This window comes from Rutilus rutilus, assembly GCF_951802725.1.
Source record: "Rutilus rutilus genome assembly, chromosome: 3".
Lineage (NCBI taxonomy): Eukaryota > Metazoa > Chordata > Actinopteri > Cypriniformes > Leuciscidae > Rutilus > Rutilus rutilus.
In genome coordinates this window covers 30119299-30134139 of record NC_140211.1, presented here as the reverse complement: position 1 = coordinate 30134139, position 14841 = coordinate 30119299, and the positions used below count along the sequence as shown (strand labels likewise).

General features: G+C 37.3%; 1 protein-coding gene across 1 annotated transcript in view; it reads right to left on the bottom strand.

Moving 5' to 3' along the window:
- adamts18 (ADAM metallopeptidase with thrombospondin type 1 motif, 18) overlaps positions 1 to 14841 on the bottom strand; it is a gene marked incomplete at its 5' end in the record, with an annotated part of 66113 nt that overhangs the window by 34066 nt on the left and 17206 nt on the right. The window contains 6 exons of the mRNA XM_084404325.1: positions 206 to 343; positions 1034 to 1139; positions 1759 to 1918; positions 2653 to 2736; positions 2848 to 3047; positions 3395 to 3671. Of these exons, the coding sequence (XP_084260451.1) occupies positions 206 to 343; positions 1034 to 1139; positions 1759 to 1918; positions 2653 to 2736; positions 2848 to 3047; positions 3395 to 3671 (965 nt within the window). The remainder of the gene's footprint in view (positions 1 to 205; positions 344 to 1033; positions 1140 to 1758; positions 1919 to 2652; positions 2737 to 2847; positions 3048 to 3394; positions 3672 to 14841) is intronic.

Below are 14841 nucleotides of genomic sequence, written 5' to 3'. Positions count from 1 at the left end.
TATAAATAGTTTATCAAAATATATTATTAAATAAATAATATAGTTACATGCATTTTTCAAAATATATTTATATATATTGCATATCTATCTATCTATCTATCTATCTACTGTGTGTATTACAATAAAATATATACGTTTCTAAAATATATTTATATACCATTTTTTTCTGATAGTGAATATAATGATATGTGAAGTGAAAGTTTACCCTAAAAATCGGTTCAGGTATTGCCGACTACAGGCAGACCATGAGAAAACACCATTATTCCCAGCCAATGTGGGAGACATTATGTTCCCTTCAGTCTTCCGGCAGGGATTCCCCTCTCCGTCATGGATCATTCCAAAACTGGGGTAAAAAAAAAAGGACGGAGCAAAAGAGGGAGAGATGGATATTGTGAGTTTTACCCAGTGAGACTATTAATGTACAACCTCAGGACAGAAACCACTCCCTGAGTCAGGTGGGACATTACCTCCTTCAATAATCTCTGTATTCTACTGAATATAACAATTCATGTGATTCACACTCACACATTTACATACTTACTTTCATCAGCCCTTTGGGAATCAGATCAATTAATGCATCAAAATAAACATAATGCACTATGGTCACGAAATTCAGACATGAACTGTGTTGCACGATATGCCATGTGTTTATAAATGACCACTCCCCAATAAATGAGTGATTAATGACTGTTGGCCGGTGAAGTTTTTGCCCCAAACACCATGCATGTTGGACGCACGTGTCCATTTCATTTGACCAAATTGTTTGAACCACTGAGAATAACAAATCCCACAACATGTTATCAGCCTGGTGGTTCTCCAGGAGAGATTTTGTTCCAGTTTATGTTGAGAATGCGCCAACGGACCAAAGGACTCAAAATACGGCTGTCATAAAAACAAAGTCTCAGACGTACAACATAAACTTCCCCTTATCACAGTGGCAACCAGCAAACACAAACAACATGTTTGCCTGTTGCACAGCATATGGTTTCCCAAATTGAAATTATGGGGGACCTGAAAGAATGAATGAACGTACTTATGTCCTGACTCGTGGGCGATGGTGAAGGCGAGACCCAGCCCTGTGTCTTCATTAATCGTGCAGCTACGATATTTGCTACACATCCCACTTATTGGAGCAAAACCTGCAGAAAGAAAGAAACAGCAAAATATGGCTGGCTGGATGAATATTTATATGAATGACTGATGCATGATGGGAACGTGAATCAGATTGATTGTTTACAGAAACATTACAATCCAAGAGGTCTGGATGAAAACCGTAATATATGATTCAAGTATCACTAAACACACCACAATATATTCAAAACTATAGAATTTGATACAGGATCCCATTACGCATAAACACACTTTCAGACTATTTCTCTGACTGCATGGTCTAAGTCAAAGCTTTGAGTTTGAGTTTCACATCATACAGAGGCAATTTAAAAGCAGTGCTCTCCCCTTCGCCATACATTCAAAGCAGTGCATACTTGTGGTTTGGAGCATCAGAGCTGAATTCATTACATTTGGCTGACGCCTCTATAGCAAAAAAACTGCCAACTGACTGCAAAGTGGATTTGAGCTTTCTTGGATTCAATCAGGTAAAGTTCTCTGCCTGAGGGCAGACTAGGACACACATCACCAACCACAAGATCTTTCTAACCTTGGCATTGTGTAATTCAGCCTCCTGTCACTCTATTAGCCACTGACATCACAACACATGACCCATTTCTGCTGCTGGATGGTGAATGTCAAGTGCCTTACCCAAGGTGTCACACGGTTCATTCTTCCATGAGCAGATGTCCAGCCCCGTCAACAGTATTGCATGGTCGTGCCGCTTGCCATTTTTGCCTATCAGGCCTGATTGCCACTGGCAGAAGCTGTTGAGGGATTGGTCTGCATGGTGGTTGATAGACAGGCCCAGCTGACAGCAGTGAAACCGAGAGAGATGAAGTGTTCAGAGGGGTGGTGAGAGAGAGATAAGAGAGTAATGAATGATCAGACATCTGTCATGTATGAAAGAAATGGAAAAAAACACTGGGATTCCTTAAAAAAATGAAGATATTACACATCAAATTGATCTTTATTGAGAGTAAATTAGCTAAAGTTACTGTGTTTCCTGCACTATTTAGCACAAAAGCAAATTAAATCATATTTTATATCCATTATTTGTAATAATGCCAAGAAATGTCTTTCTGTTGAGTTGCAGGACTGCACTCAAAAACAACATATCAGTATAGTCCGATTTATGCACAAATAACTTTTGTAAGCCCTTTTTAGTGAAAAAAAAAACAACATACAGCATGACCAGTATTGTCTGATTCCTTAATTAATGACTTTTATCAGATGATTCTTTGCAGTGAATAAAAAACACAGTGACCAGTTATTCTGATTGCCAAACAAATGACTTTTTAGTGAATTAAAACAAACAGCTTGACTAAAAAGACTGAAAACTGATGAAAAAAACTTCTTTTTAGTAAAAAGTTTAAAAAAACGAGTTACTGGTTTGAGTCATCATAGTGGTTACTGAATCAACAACCGAATCACGTTTTAATTGATGTCCATATCATAAAAGTTATGTGCTAGTATCATAATTGATCACATGGATGGATGGATGGATGGATGGATGGATACTGCATATGTATGTATGTATCTTACCGGATCTTTCTCAAGTAGAAGGAGACTGACCACAACAATGTTGATGTCATTTCCAATCGTTCCATCTTTGAAAAGACTGGAGACCTGTTCAGCACAACAACACTTTGCATATTACTATAGAAAGAAGTTAATGTTCACTGAACATGCCAGATCAAAGTGTCTTCTCAATAACAATACTGCTGACAGCTCTCTCACCATGTTCATGACAGTAAGGACATAAGTAGTGACGTTCTCTCTTCCATGTTTCTCCAGCATCTTCCTGTCTGCCACCACCAGAGTTTCCACGTTCAGGCCACCCTCTTTGCTCGATGTAATCTCAGAGCGTTTCACCCGGCTTTGCTGCTCAAACTCATCAGGCATGAAAAAATGATCCTCTGTAGGAGGCTTGGGAGTATCTGTAGTTAGGATGAGGTGGAGAGATAAAAGTATGGAAACTCATGAAAAAGAGTGAGAGAAACTGGAAATTGCCTCAGATAACTGATTTTCCTGTTTCCAAGCTTGGCGCCAGAGAGGCGACAACAGACCAGGAAATGCACAGTCATTAACTTCACATGCTGTTTCCGAGCTTTCACTCAATTCCACACAACAGATGAGAATAATGACACAGTAATTTTGCTTTTGGAATCAATCAACATATCTTAGAGGGCTTTGCTGTTATACGCAGACTGACAAATTCTACAAGTAAATCATATGTGATGCACTTTCCATCTACAAATAGCTCAAAGGAAATTCCCTTACATACATTGCTTGCGGCGTCCGCAGAAATGTTGTCTCTGGAGCTTTCCGTGCTGGTAATCATGGTGACGGTGGTGGTGGTGGTGGTGGTCCTCATAGGGGTTGTTTGATTTAAAGTCGCTGGTCCAGTCAGTCTTCTCAGCATGCACTCTGCGCTCAGCTGATCGCTTGTAGATCACATGTGGGTGATGTCCAGAGGGGGCGCTGTAGTTGTGTCGTAAAGCCAAATGCTGTGGGAGCGGAGTGATGAGAAGTTCCTCGCCGGAGAACCGGATCAGACCTGACTGCAGAGTACAGAGGAAGCTATGAGTTGCTAACCATATAATAACAAACAGTGAAGTTGGACTCTATGTCAAATGTACTGTATATACACTACTGTTTAAAAGTTTGGGGTCAGTACGATTTTTTTATAGTCTCAAATGTTGACCAAAGCTGCATTTATTTGATCAAAAATACAGTAAAGTGTCACATGATCTGTCAGAAATGATTCTAATATGCTGTGTGGCAAGCAGGGCGGGGCTGAGAGCCGTGAGAGAACGGAGGAGATTTTCTAAATATTACATTTAACAGTTTCTTGATAAGTGTTTTTAAAGATTAACTTTAAGTGAGCATTGGATGATGGCAAAGGTAATCTAAATGTAAAAATAGGGGCAATGAACATGAACAAATAAATATCTAATTTTGGCCGATATATATATATATATATATATATATATATATATTCAATATATTTACAATATTGTTCTCTAATATAGGTTGATAACTGATATCGATATATTGTGCATAATTTCCAAGTTGAGCTCTATCAACAGCATCTGTTGCGCACTATAAAATAATTGCCCAAAAGATTTCCATTGTAATCACATGCTGACACAACTGTCATCATGTTTATTGTTTTGTTTTGACAAACTGAGGGCTGATTTGTGCTTGTTCTCAGTGGTAATCAACAGCATGTAACAGATGCTGTCAACGGAGGTCAACTTCTAGTTAACCAGGAATATTCCTAAAAGGACACGTTACCCTTGAGATAACCCTCAAGACCAAGTTAAAATCAGAGCGCACAGATGTGGGACTGAAAATATATCAAATCAAAGACATGGAGGTATTTATGTGAGTTTGATGTCAGGGAAAGAAAAGCCCTTAAGGAGACCATCGACTTTAACATTCCTGGTTGTGGGGGATTCATGGTCCCTCCAGCTGAAACAGTGGTTAAAAAACAGCTGTTGCAGAGTCACAAAAAACGGGCATCGCCATAGTTACAGCTGTCAGTACACAATAAACAAACGATGACATGGCGGGATGTAAAGGAGCCTGGGGCTTCTGAAGCCATCTTAAAGAGCAACCCATTTATCAAATGTTTCAGTACAGAGAGCAGAGGAAAGTTCATATGCAGCGTAACTTTTCAGCAGCTTGTTTTACAGTGATGATTAGCATGGCCACAAGCCAGGCATGACAGGTATGATAGACTATACTATCTACATCCTCTCTCAACTACACTCAGCCCTTGAAAATCTCTAATTAACTCCATTTCTCCAAGGAAAAGGAAACCTGAGAAGTTAAAGTGAGGAAACCTACTGTACAGCACCATGCTGTGTGGGTAATATTAAAGTCACCATGAAATCAAAATTGACAGTTTTTTTTTTTTTTTTTTGGTATATTGCAGTATTTATTATAAATTACTTATTTTTTTAGAATTCGTGTGCCCTTGTAATCTTTAATCATAGTAACGTTCCCACCCTTTTGCAGCAACATCTTCGGCTATGTCCGAAATTGCCCCCTATTCCCTTAAATAGGGCATTATTTGAAGGGACATCCATTTGTAGTAGTGTCCAAAACCATAGTGGACGTTATCGAGTGCACTCATTCAATCCCATAATGCACTGCAATAATGAATGTACAAATCATGTACACTCAACGGCTAGAGAATACCCATTATGGACTGTGAGGGTCGTGCCGAATGAATTCCTGCGTCTCGCTATAATAGGGCGCCTGCTGCTAAAACATCCATTCATACATTTACCAAACCGCTGGTCCAAAAAGGTATGAATTCCTTTTTAATTGATTATTAAATTGTTTAATTAAGGTTTAACTTAGTTTCAAATGATTATTATTAAACAGCAAGTACAAACTATGTAAATGCAGCAGCCTTTCTGGGACACTAAGTGTCCGAATTCACTCCCTAGATTTCATTCACTTTCATTCACTCCATTACACGAGTAATGTAGGGAATAGTGAATGAGCATATAGGGTGCGATTTCGAACAAAGTCTGACTGGGCAAAGTCCTACCTCGCAATAGGGAAGAAAAGACTATCGCAACTTCAATTTCATGACAACTTCAATTTCAAACATAGTCACATTATCAGAAAAATACTAATATTAATTGAAAGATCGAAATCGCATAACCCAGTCTCCTCTCGTCCGTGTGTGTGTGTGTGTGTGTTTGTGTTGCTTGGTGGAGTTTTATGTATCTTTTAGAGCTGAATTAGATGGCATGTTTGAGAGGTAGGTGGAGGAGGTCAGATATTCACAAGCAGTTGATTAATGAGGTGTGGGGTCAAGGGCGAGCACAAAGCTTATCGTCTCTGCTATGATAGTGACACGCATTGGTGCCCTGGGACACATCCACAGCAAGCCAACACATGCTCATATTTAGCCATTACTAATAAAACATGTCAAAGCTTAATTGCTTCATTATAAGTCATACACATGTGTCTTCAGATTTATTTGGTTTGGGTCAGTGTTTCTAGCAAAATATAGCAATGTTTCAGAATGAAGCACTTTTCAGAACTGTATTGCCAATGGGAAAAGCAATATATGTCAGCTTCATTAAACAAACATGTACTACACATTCAGGCATAATCCTTTCTTTAGGTTAACATGATGAATCTTTTCATTGTATTTAGTAGGACACTGTGATTTCCACAATGTGGAAAATGCGGAGGGAATCCCATCATAAAAATAAAATGTCACAGCTAAATTTATGAGAATAAATCAAAAGTAGGGCTGTAGGCAAATCATGATATGAACTAGTGTCAGTGAATATTAAACCACAAACATCTGCTATTTAAATATGAATTCTGCATACTCTGTGCTTCACTGTGTGAATCTACTACACATACTTAAAGCATGCATGATGCGTTTTCAGTGTCTCTCTAAATGAGGAAACTCCACATGAACTTCATCTCCAGAGCTGTTTTAGCTGTTAACGTTTCATTTGATAACACTATTACCAGATACACACAGGAAAAAAAAAAGATCTTTTCAAAAAAAATCTAAAATTACGAGAATAAAGTCATATAATTTCGAGATAAAGTCGAAATATTTCGTGATTAAAGTCGAAATATTTAGACATTGAAGTCGAAACATTGCGAGAGTAAAGTCGTAATATTTTGAGAATAAAGTCAAAATTACGAGAATCTTCAGTTAAGTTCTTCTTCTTCTTTTTTAGTAAGTAAAGAAATGCGCTTGTGAAGTCGAACTGCCTCGGACATGGATCTAAACATAATAGTAGCTTTTTACTTTTATCTGGGCTTTCAACAAAAGGAAATTCTACAGGTGCTAATCTACCAACATGGCATTACCATTTGTTTTAGGACGTTACAAAATATACTGCGCCGGAATAGACTTTACCGGCGAAAACACTTTTCAGACTGAATGGAGCTAGCCAGCTTTATATATGAGGAAATCACAGGATCCGGCTAAATGATTTGATACAGAATGATGCACTTAAAATGTATCCAGAAAGGATTTACGGTGAAGAAGGAGACAGTACAGTTACTGTTAAGTGTTCTCGACCCAGATGGCGTTGCCTATACCACAAGGGAGTGCTAGTGCTTGGAAAAGTTTAGAGAAAAACATTATAAAAAAAAAAATATTTATATATATATAAAAAATTTATTTGATTAAAAAAAATATATATATAAAAAGTGTTATTTAAATAATTAAATAATTTATTAAAACAATAAATTAATGAACTTTGATTAAAATAAATAATAAATGAATTGGATGAATATAAAAATAAGTAATTAAATTTAATTATCTGCTTGATTAAAATAAATAAAAAATGGTAAAAAAAATAATAATAATGATGTAACAATAGAAACTAAATATTTTCCAAATAATATATAGTGTGCGTGTGCGTGTGTGCGTGTGCGCGTGTGTGTGTGTGCGTGTGTGTGTGTTCTAGAAAACAGTCAGTACTCAGTGACTGACAGCGACTGACTTTCTGCAGGTTACATTGTTCCGCTTGTAGGTGGCAACAAAGGACTTAATGAGTAATAATTAAATGATTCATGTAAACTAGTGGTTCTCAACCAGGGGCCGCGAAATAACTAATGTAATAATAATTAATCTAAATATATATTAATATAATTCATTCATTTTATTATTAATACATAAAACATTTTTATTTATTTTTTAATTAACAAAGCAAACCGTGTATGTGCACTCTCGGCTCACTGATCACTATAACATCGAATTTCTGTTCAATATATTCACGTAGTTGTCAAAATTAATGTCCTGTGAGTGTTTTATAATGGATGCTCACTGAAGAAGTGTGTTTTGGAGAAGTTTGTGAGGATCTTTGTTTATGTACACATGGGCATCAGACGCTCCAAACACAGACACACACAATTGCTTATTCTGGCAGAGGAACTGTTCACTGATGAGTGAGTTTCCACACATTCATTTTATTTTTCATTTGTGTTTTGGTGTGTTTAATAATTCTGAATGGATCCATATAGTAGCTATATGTAGTCCTTTGGCATCTCCCTGTGGTCTTGTTTGTTAAGGCAGGCTGACTTGTGCTTAAGTAACTGTATAACTGAGCAAAGTAAGTACTTTTAAGTTGTAAAAAATGTCTGCAGTGACATTTTTGCAAAGAATGTTTAAATCGATCTTGAAGTTATTTTGTTTAAAAAAAATAATAACATGGCGTTGAAAAGTAATAACACTAGAATACAAATGTTTTTGTGAATAAAAAAAGTATTGTTTCGGAGAGGAGGGGAGACGTGGAGTAAAAAAGGTTGAGAACCACTTATTTAAACGATTCATTCAGAAACGAGGATTCATTCAGGGACAACACCGTGCATAGAGGCAATATTGGATTGTAAAATGTGAGTTCCTCAGTATTATCGTTTTCTGTTGTTGTTATTGTATAAAAATGTCACAATCATGCTGTTTGTCCTAATATGAATAATATGAATAATTTGATTTACATTAGGTTCTTTAGGCTACAGAATGCTTATTTTGTATAGAGTTGTGTTCTTTAGGTCAACACACAATACATGTTGGTTGACGTGTGATTTATTTTTTTGTATCAATGACTGCTTTACTGCTCTTGCAGACAGGCTAGAGTGCAATAAATGATAAAATAGGTGTATCTCTATTAATTTATTGACTTTTGTCTCTTTCCTGTTCAATATGTGCAAACATACTCTATATATGGTCATGTAAAATATGACCACGAAGTTATCTCCTGCCAGGTCTGGCTTTGCTAAGTGGGAAGTGTTGCAGTTGTAAAATTGCTCATAGTACTCCAGTCATCAGTGCCAGGACCATATACAGTCTGGCAGAGCCATTATTCACAAAGAGACAAGCTTCAGAGAAATCAGCATGCTCTTTTTCTCTCTCCCTCTCTAAATTCTGAATGTTTTCTTAAATACTGGCTTGACACAAATTCGAACATAATATTTAGAGACCCGTGGTGTCGTAAAGAAACCATTTGTCACGGGAAAATGCATCATCCTGAATGACTTGAGGTGCTCTCATCACCGGGCTGAGGTCATCTTCCCTGTTTAAGACTAGATCTTTAACCTCTGTCTCCCAAACTGCTGAAACTCACACATTCCGTCTGGCTTTGGAATTCTACCTAATCCCACCCTTCACGAACAGGCAAATCCTTGCAGTATAGCTGTGAATTCAATCACTGATTGAACCCGCTTGTGTTCTTCATGCCCCTGTGTGTTTGATCCTGTGTGCCCCGACCCCTCCCGTCTCGCAGGTGGCAAAGTAAACACAGGCCACTCCCAGGGCCGAGGCGGTCCCCGCAAAAGCCCATGCTGTGAAAACAGCGGTAGACCGTGGCAGGCTGCCGCAATGATCTGGGGCATCTGCTCCCACCATTAAACACAGGGCAACAAGGGCACTCGTCTCTCTCCAGCCATGCTGACCTCTCCTTTCACGGCTAATGGCTTTCTTCCACTAACTGAAGGCAACAAAACTGAGACGACTGATGTGAGCTGTTGGTTTTTTACCAACATCTACAAATGTGAGCTCAGGGAAAAGGGTGATCACAAGTAGTGATCAGTAGATCAGTTCATTGCAGCAATTTTCATTGCATTTCATTTTGAACATTAAAAATATATATATATATTTTTATATTTGCTCAAAATAACAATTATGTTAAAGGAATAGTCCACCCAAAAATGTAATATTATAAACATATATAAACATTGATCAGCGAACATACATAGATTACTCAAAAATGGTAAACGGAAGCTCAACTGTACTTGTTTGACATCCAAGAACAAACCTTGATGGTTCTGGTGGAAGCTCAAATGTGCTGGCGTGACAAGTGAGAATAAACCTGATTGGTTCTCACATGTCAAGCAAGCTGAATGCTTTATGTATGTTCATTGATATTTTAGAACTCTCTGAAGCATCAATGAGAGATGAATAGACTTGGAAGAAATATCTTCATTTGTGTTTTGAAGATGAATAAACATCTTATGGGTTTGAAACAACATATGGGTGAGCAAATGATGATTTTAATTTCGTCAAAACCTCAGCTATGTTAGCTAGCTAGATATCATTATCTTAGTGGCAATGGCAAAATGGCGGGTGGCAATGGGAGAATTTGTGACAACAATGTAGAATTAGTTACAGAAAATCAAACAATTTTGAAAGGCATAAAAATGGATATACAAAATAAATGAATGTAAAAATGTCAGTAGCACTGCAGCTATGCATTGACGGTTATGACAGTTCTGTCTGAAGCTCTCTCACGCCGGCTCCAGGCCAGCAGGACACCGTTAGTGCTGAGCCACTACTACATATACCACTGCTAGTAAAAATGTAATGCACACTGTGGAGCATAACCATATTGGATGTAAAAGTGCATTCCACTGCCTCAGGACATCAATTCTCATTCACACTGCCCATGTGTGGGGGTTTCATTTGATTCATGTAGAAGTCATAGTGTGCGCCACTGTAAAACTGAAATCTGCATTCAAGCATATAGAACATCAAATGCACAAACAGACTATACACAAGACACAAGCTAACGTCTGGCACATACAAATCTACCAAAGAAGGGCAGCGTGTAATTTGCTTTCTTTAAATAACAGGGTTAAGATTCTTTTTTGATGATAATAGCGCAGAATCAACCTATTATTAGTGAATTGGAATTACAGTGTAGTTTTGCATTAAAACTTTACTCACAACCAGAAAGCCAATGCCATTGATCCACGTTGTGCAGAAATTATGAAACACTGCTTTCAAAAATAACTGGACAACTCCCGACGCTGTGATGTGGGTTTGCATTTAAAACCGCACTGACAGAAATTTCTTTTCACTAATTTTCACTTGCCCTAAGAGTGAGTGGGGATGATTGGCTCCAAAAGCTGGCATTTTCAGAAAAACTGGCAGATACTGTCATTTTCTGAATAAACCATGTTAGCACATTATTTGAGATAGCTTCCTGCAGTGAAGCCCTCCCCGTACACGGCATCCCGCAAGCATGTGTTTAACCAACATCCTGGAGGACCTCTGCAAGCGCCCCGCAGTCCAACTCACACAATTATCACACATGTATTCCATTTGTTTTAGAGACATAACAAACTTTACTGTCAAATATCTAACAACTTAGTCCAGCAGTTAGCAGATGGAGTTGCTTTGCTTCGATAATGGGGGTAAATGGATTCCATCTGGGGCCATCTGTTTTTTTGGCCATTATGTCTTACGGGATGCAAAAAGAAAGGAGCTGGCTGAAGACATGAGAGAGGAAACTAACTGAAGAACTGCAGGGATCCTATTATCACAACATCAATTTTCTTTTCTTTTTTCTAATTTTATTCTAAAAAAGGAAATTAATATCAGTATTCAGGTTCAGTCTTCAAATCTGATTCTATCGAGCAAGGTTTTCCGAACTGGTGATCATAAAGGAACTGCAGGGGGTTCATGAGATGATTAAATTAATTCATGGATTAATAATTACGGATATTCATAGTCATGGATATTCGCTTAAACTCTCAGAGAGTACTTCCAAGTAAATATTTTAGCTCAAAGGGGTTTGGCAGACAAAAACAAGTTTGGGAATTTCTGCTGTAGAAGATATTATTGAGCTGCAATGCGTTTTAATGTAAAAACGTGTGACAGGTGATCACATAATTACACGAGTGCCTAACTACAGCCTTCTACAGAAAAACACCTGACTACTTAAAGCCTATTACACTCGAGGGAGCGAAGGGAAACACTCAACCGCAGTCTCTTCTTCTTCTCTCCTTCAAGAAACACTTGTAAGAGATGTAGATTAGAGGGCCACTGTCTGCTGCCAGATAAACACGTTTCAATTTCACAGCGAACACAGAAACCATGAGAGCTCTTTTAACTCTCACTCCCCTCATTGAGTCGGAGTCTTCACATATTCAAAGGAATATCAGATGTTGGGAATTAACTAATAAACCACTATCCTCAAACTCAAAGCAGTACTCTATGGATGATTTCACCACAGGGATCGTCTGTTTTATGTGGTTTCATGAGATCTGTCTTTGACTAGTCTTCAGTGCAAGTATGGGAAATAATTTATTGCCTGTCTCTGTGATTCTATGAAACGTAATTAGCTTCTCTTTGTGTAAACTTTGAGTGTTTTTAAAGCCTCCAACCATGGTATTATAATCTAGATGAGTAAGTGCTTACATGCTGTTAAAGGCTGGAAGGGAGCAGTGAGAAACCCAAAGCTGCTTATTACCCAGCTTTAAAACACATCTGCATTCCACTGCTGGGTTACATCTGACCAGAGCATCGGCTCTACTGGCTACATAGGGGTGAGAGTGTGTGTTTGTGTGCTCAGAAAAATTATGAAACAATTAAGGGCCATTTGTATATTGGATATCTACACAAACTGCGCTTAACACTGGGATATCTGAGATATTTCGCAGAGCTAAAAAGTAAGTATTAGGTCTGAAATGTTAAGTTTGCAACAGAAACATTTGATATATATCAAACCATGACTCTTGAACCTTGGCCCTCTCACCCCCTTCCCTCGTTGGGAAAAAATGTAACTCAGCCTAAAATCAGCCTAGCTTTCTGTGTCCTCTTCTATAGTACTGCATAAGTTACCTTTGACAAGAAATGCAATGTGATTTATCACCAAAATTAAACAAAAAGTAATAAAATGGAAATCATCATTACAAAGAATTGCATCATCACACAATCGTTGCGTGCATTTTAGAGGAATAATAACTGTTTTCTCAACTAAAGCGTAACATATAAATCAGTGGCAGCGGCGGTCACGTGACCTATTAGAATTTAAATATTTTACCCACACAGCAAACAATTCTAGCAGTAAAAGCTTTAGCTTCTTGGTTGATGCCGTCATCCAGTGGTATCGCTTATAATTGCTGTGGCTTTCTGCACAAAATTAAGCTCTGGTGTAGGTCTTCCTTTGCCGATTAACTCCAGCTTTTCTTCAAAAGCTTATCTTGAAAACGGCGTGGATAATAAATTAGCAACAATGTCCTCCTCATTAATGTTGCTTGCTGTTTCCATAGCGAACAGCGCAAGCTATTTTATCATTTTTTATTTATTTTGTCCGATGGTGTTCCCCACAGCATGTGGAACGCGTCATAAACTTAGTAATTACAAGCCTCACCCATTTAGAGGGATTGAAATTAGTCTCTCATTGGTTTGCTATAGACCTTATCTATTGTCATGGCGCTGCTCTGAATAAGATCTATGGCTTGGCCCTATGTCATTTTACAGCTGGACCACCAATCGCAGAGCTGAAAGCGTTAGGGGGTTTCAAAAAAATCCTAATAGAGACGTCTAAAATGGACGTCTACACAACACAACACAAACTGAATAGGCAGATTTGAAGGATTTATTTCCTCAAAAAGATTTAGTTTATTGTCAAATTATAAATTTGTTAGAATAGAACTGAAGACTTTTTATTAAAAAAGTTTTTACTTTTTAAACTATTATATAAAAGTTTGTAAATATTATTTTTACAATAATTTAAGCCCTCTTCTGACAGTTCCCATGTATATAGCTAAATACAAAGGATTAATAAAAAAAAAAATCTATGAACTGTGTGATATATGCAACAAGACTATGTTTGCCTGGGGGTTAATAATGACCCTGGATTAACTATTTAAATTGTGAATTGTGAAGCCCAAAAGTATGTCTTCAAACTGCATTTGAAGCAAACAGGCATCTGGTCATGAGACAAAAAAGAAGGAAAACCTGACCCCACCCGTGCACTTTTTTTTCTACAGAACAGTGAAATTACAATACTAACATTTATGGTTGCCTTAATTTCTTTGCATTTCAACTTTAAACCACTGAGCATCCATTTTGGTGGAAAACCACAGAGAGACCTTAACGCTTCTCTTTGTTGACAACAAACTAATTTATTAACAATACTTATTATGAATTTGTCAAGATGGTTGGTGCACATTGCGTTCCCAAATGCAAATTATAAGTGACTCAAACACAGCACTTGCAAAGTAGATCTTACTGTGAATCACTGAAAATGAATACAGTGCTGTGCTTTGGCATTACGCTGAAATATCCATTGTGTCAGAATTTATGTTTATTAGTGCTGTCAATCGATTAAAAAATGACTAATTTATCACACATTTTTTCTGTAATTAATCGTGATCACACCTAACATTAAAGATTTTAATATATTTTTATATTGCAATAATTTCACATTTAATCACCATAATAATGTAGAAACAACACAAAGACAGCTTTTTTATGAAAGAAGGCCAGTACCACCGATTCCAATACTGCTACTGATGTCTCTATGAAATAGATTTTTTTCTCCTCAATTTTAGCTGTTAATTATAGCCATTCCGCATTACCATATAATTGAAAGCTATACATTTTAACATTAGGCAGTTCAGATTTTTACTAAATGCACAACAAACTATTGTTTTCATTGTTTTTCAACCATGTAACATTGTAAATGGTGCTTTGCAATTTTTAGGTAGGTCTAACAGGTAGGATTCAGAAATTGAATAAAGTTATCAAACACTTCACAGTCTTCACTGCATAAATTATAAATTAAATATAGATTAATCCTTATTAAAGCTACAAAAGTTATTCAGTCAAGAGCAGTGAGTGATTTTCTCATTTTCTTTTGTCCTTTTTTTCTCATTTTCTTTTGTCTTTTGTCCATTCATAAAGAAAGTTCCCTTTCAAGGGAACTCGCACTGCGTCGATTGACGCTG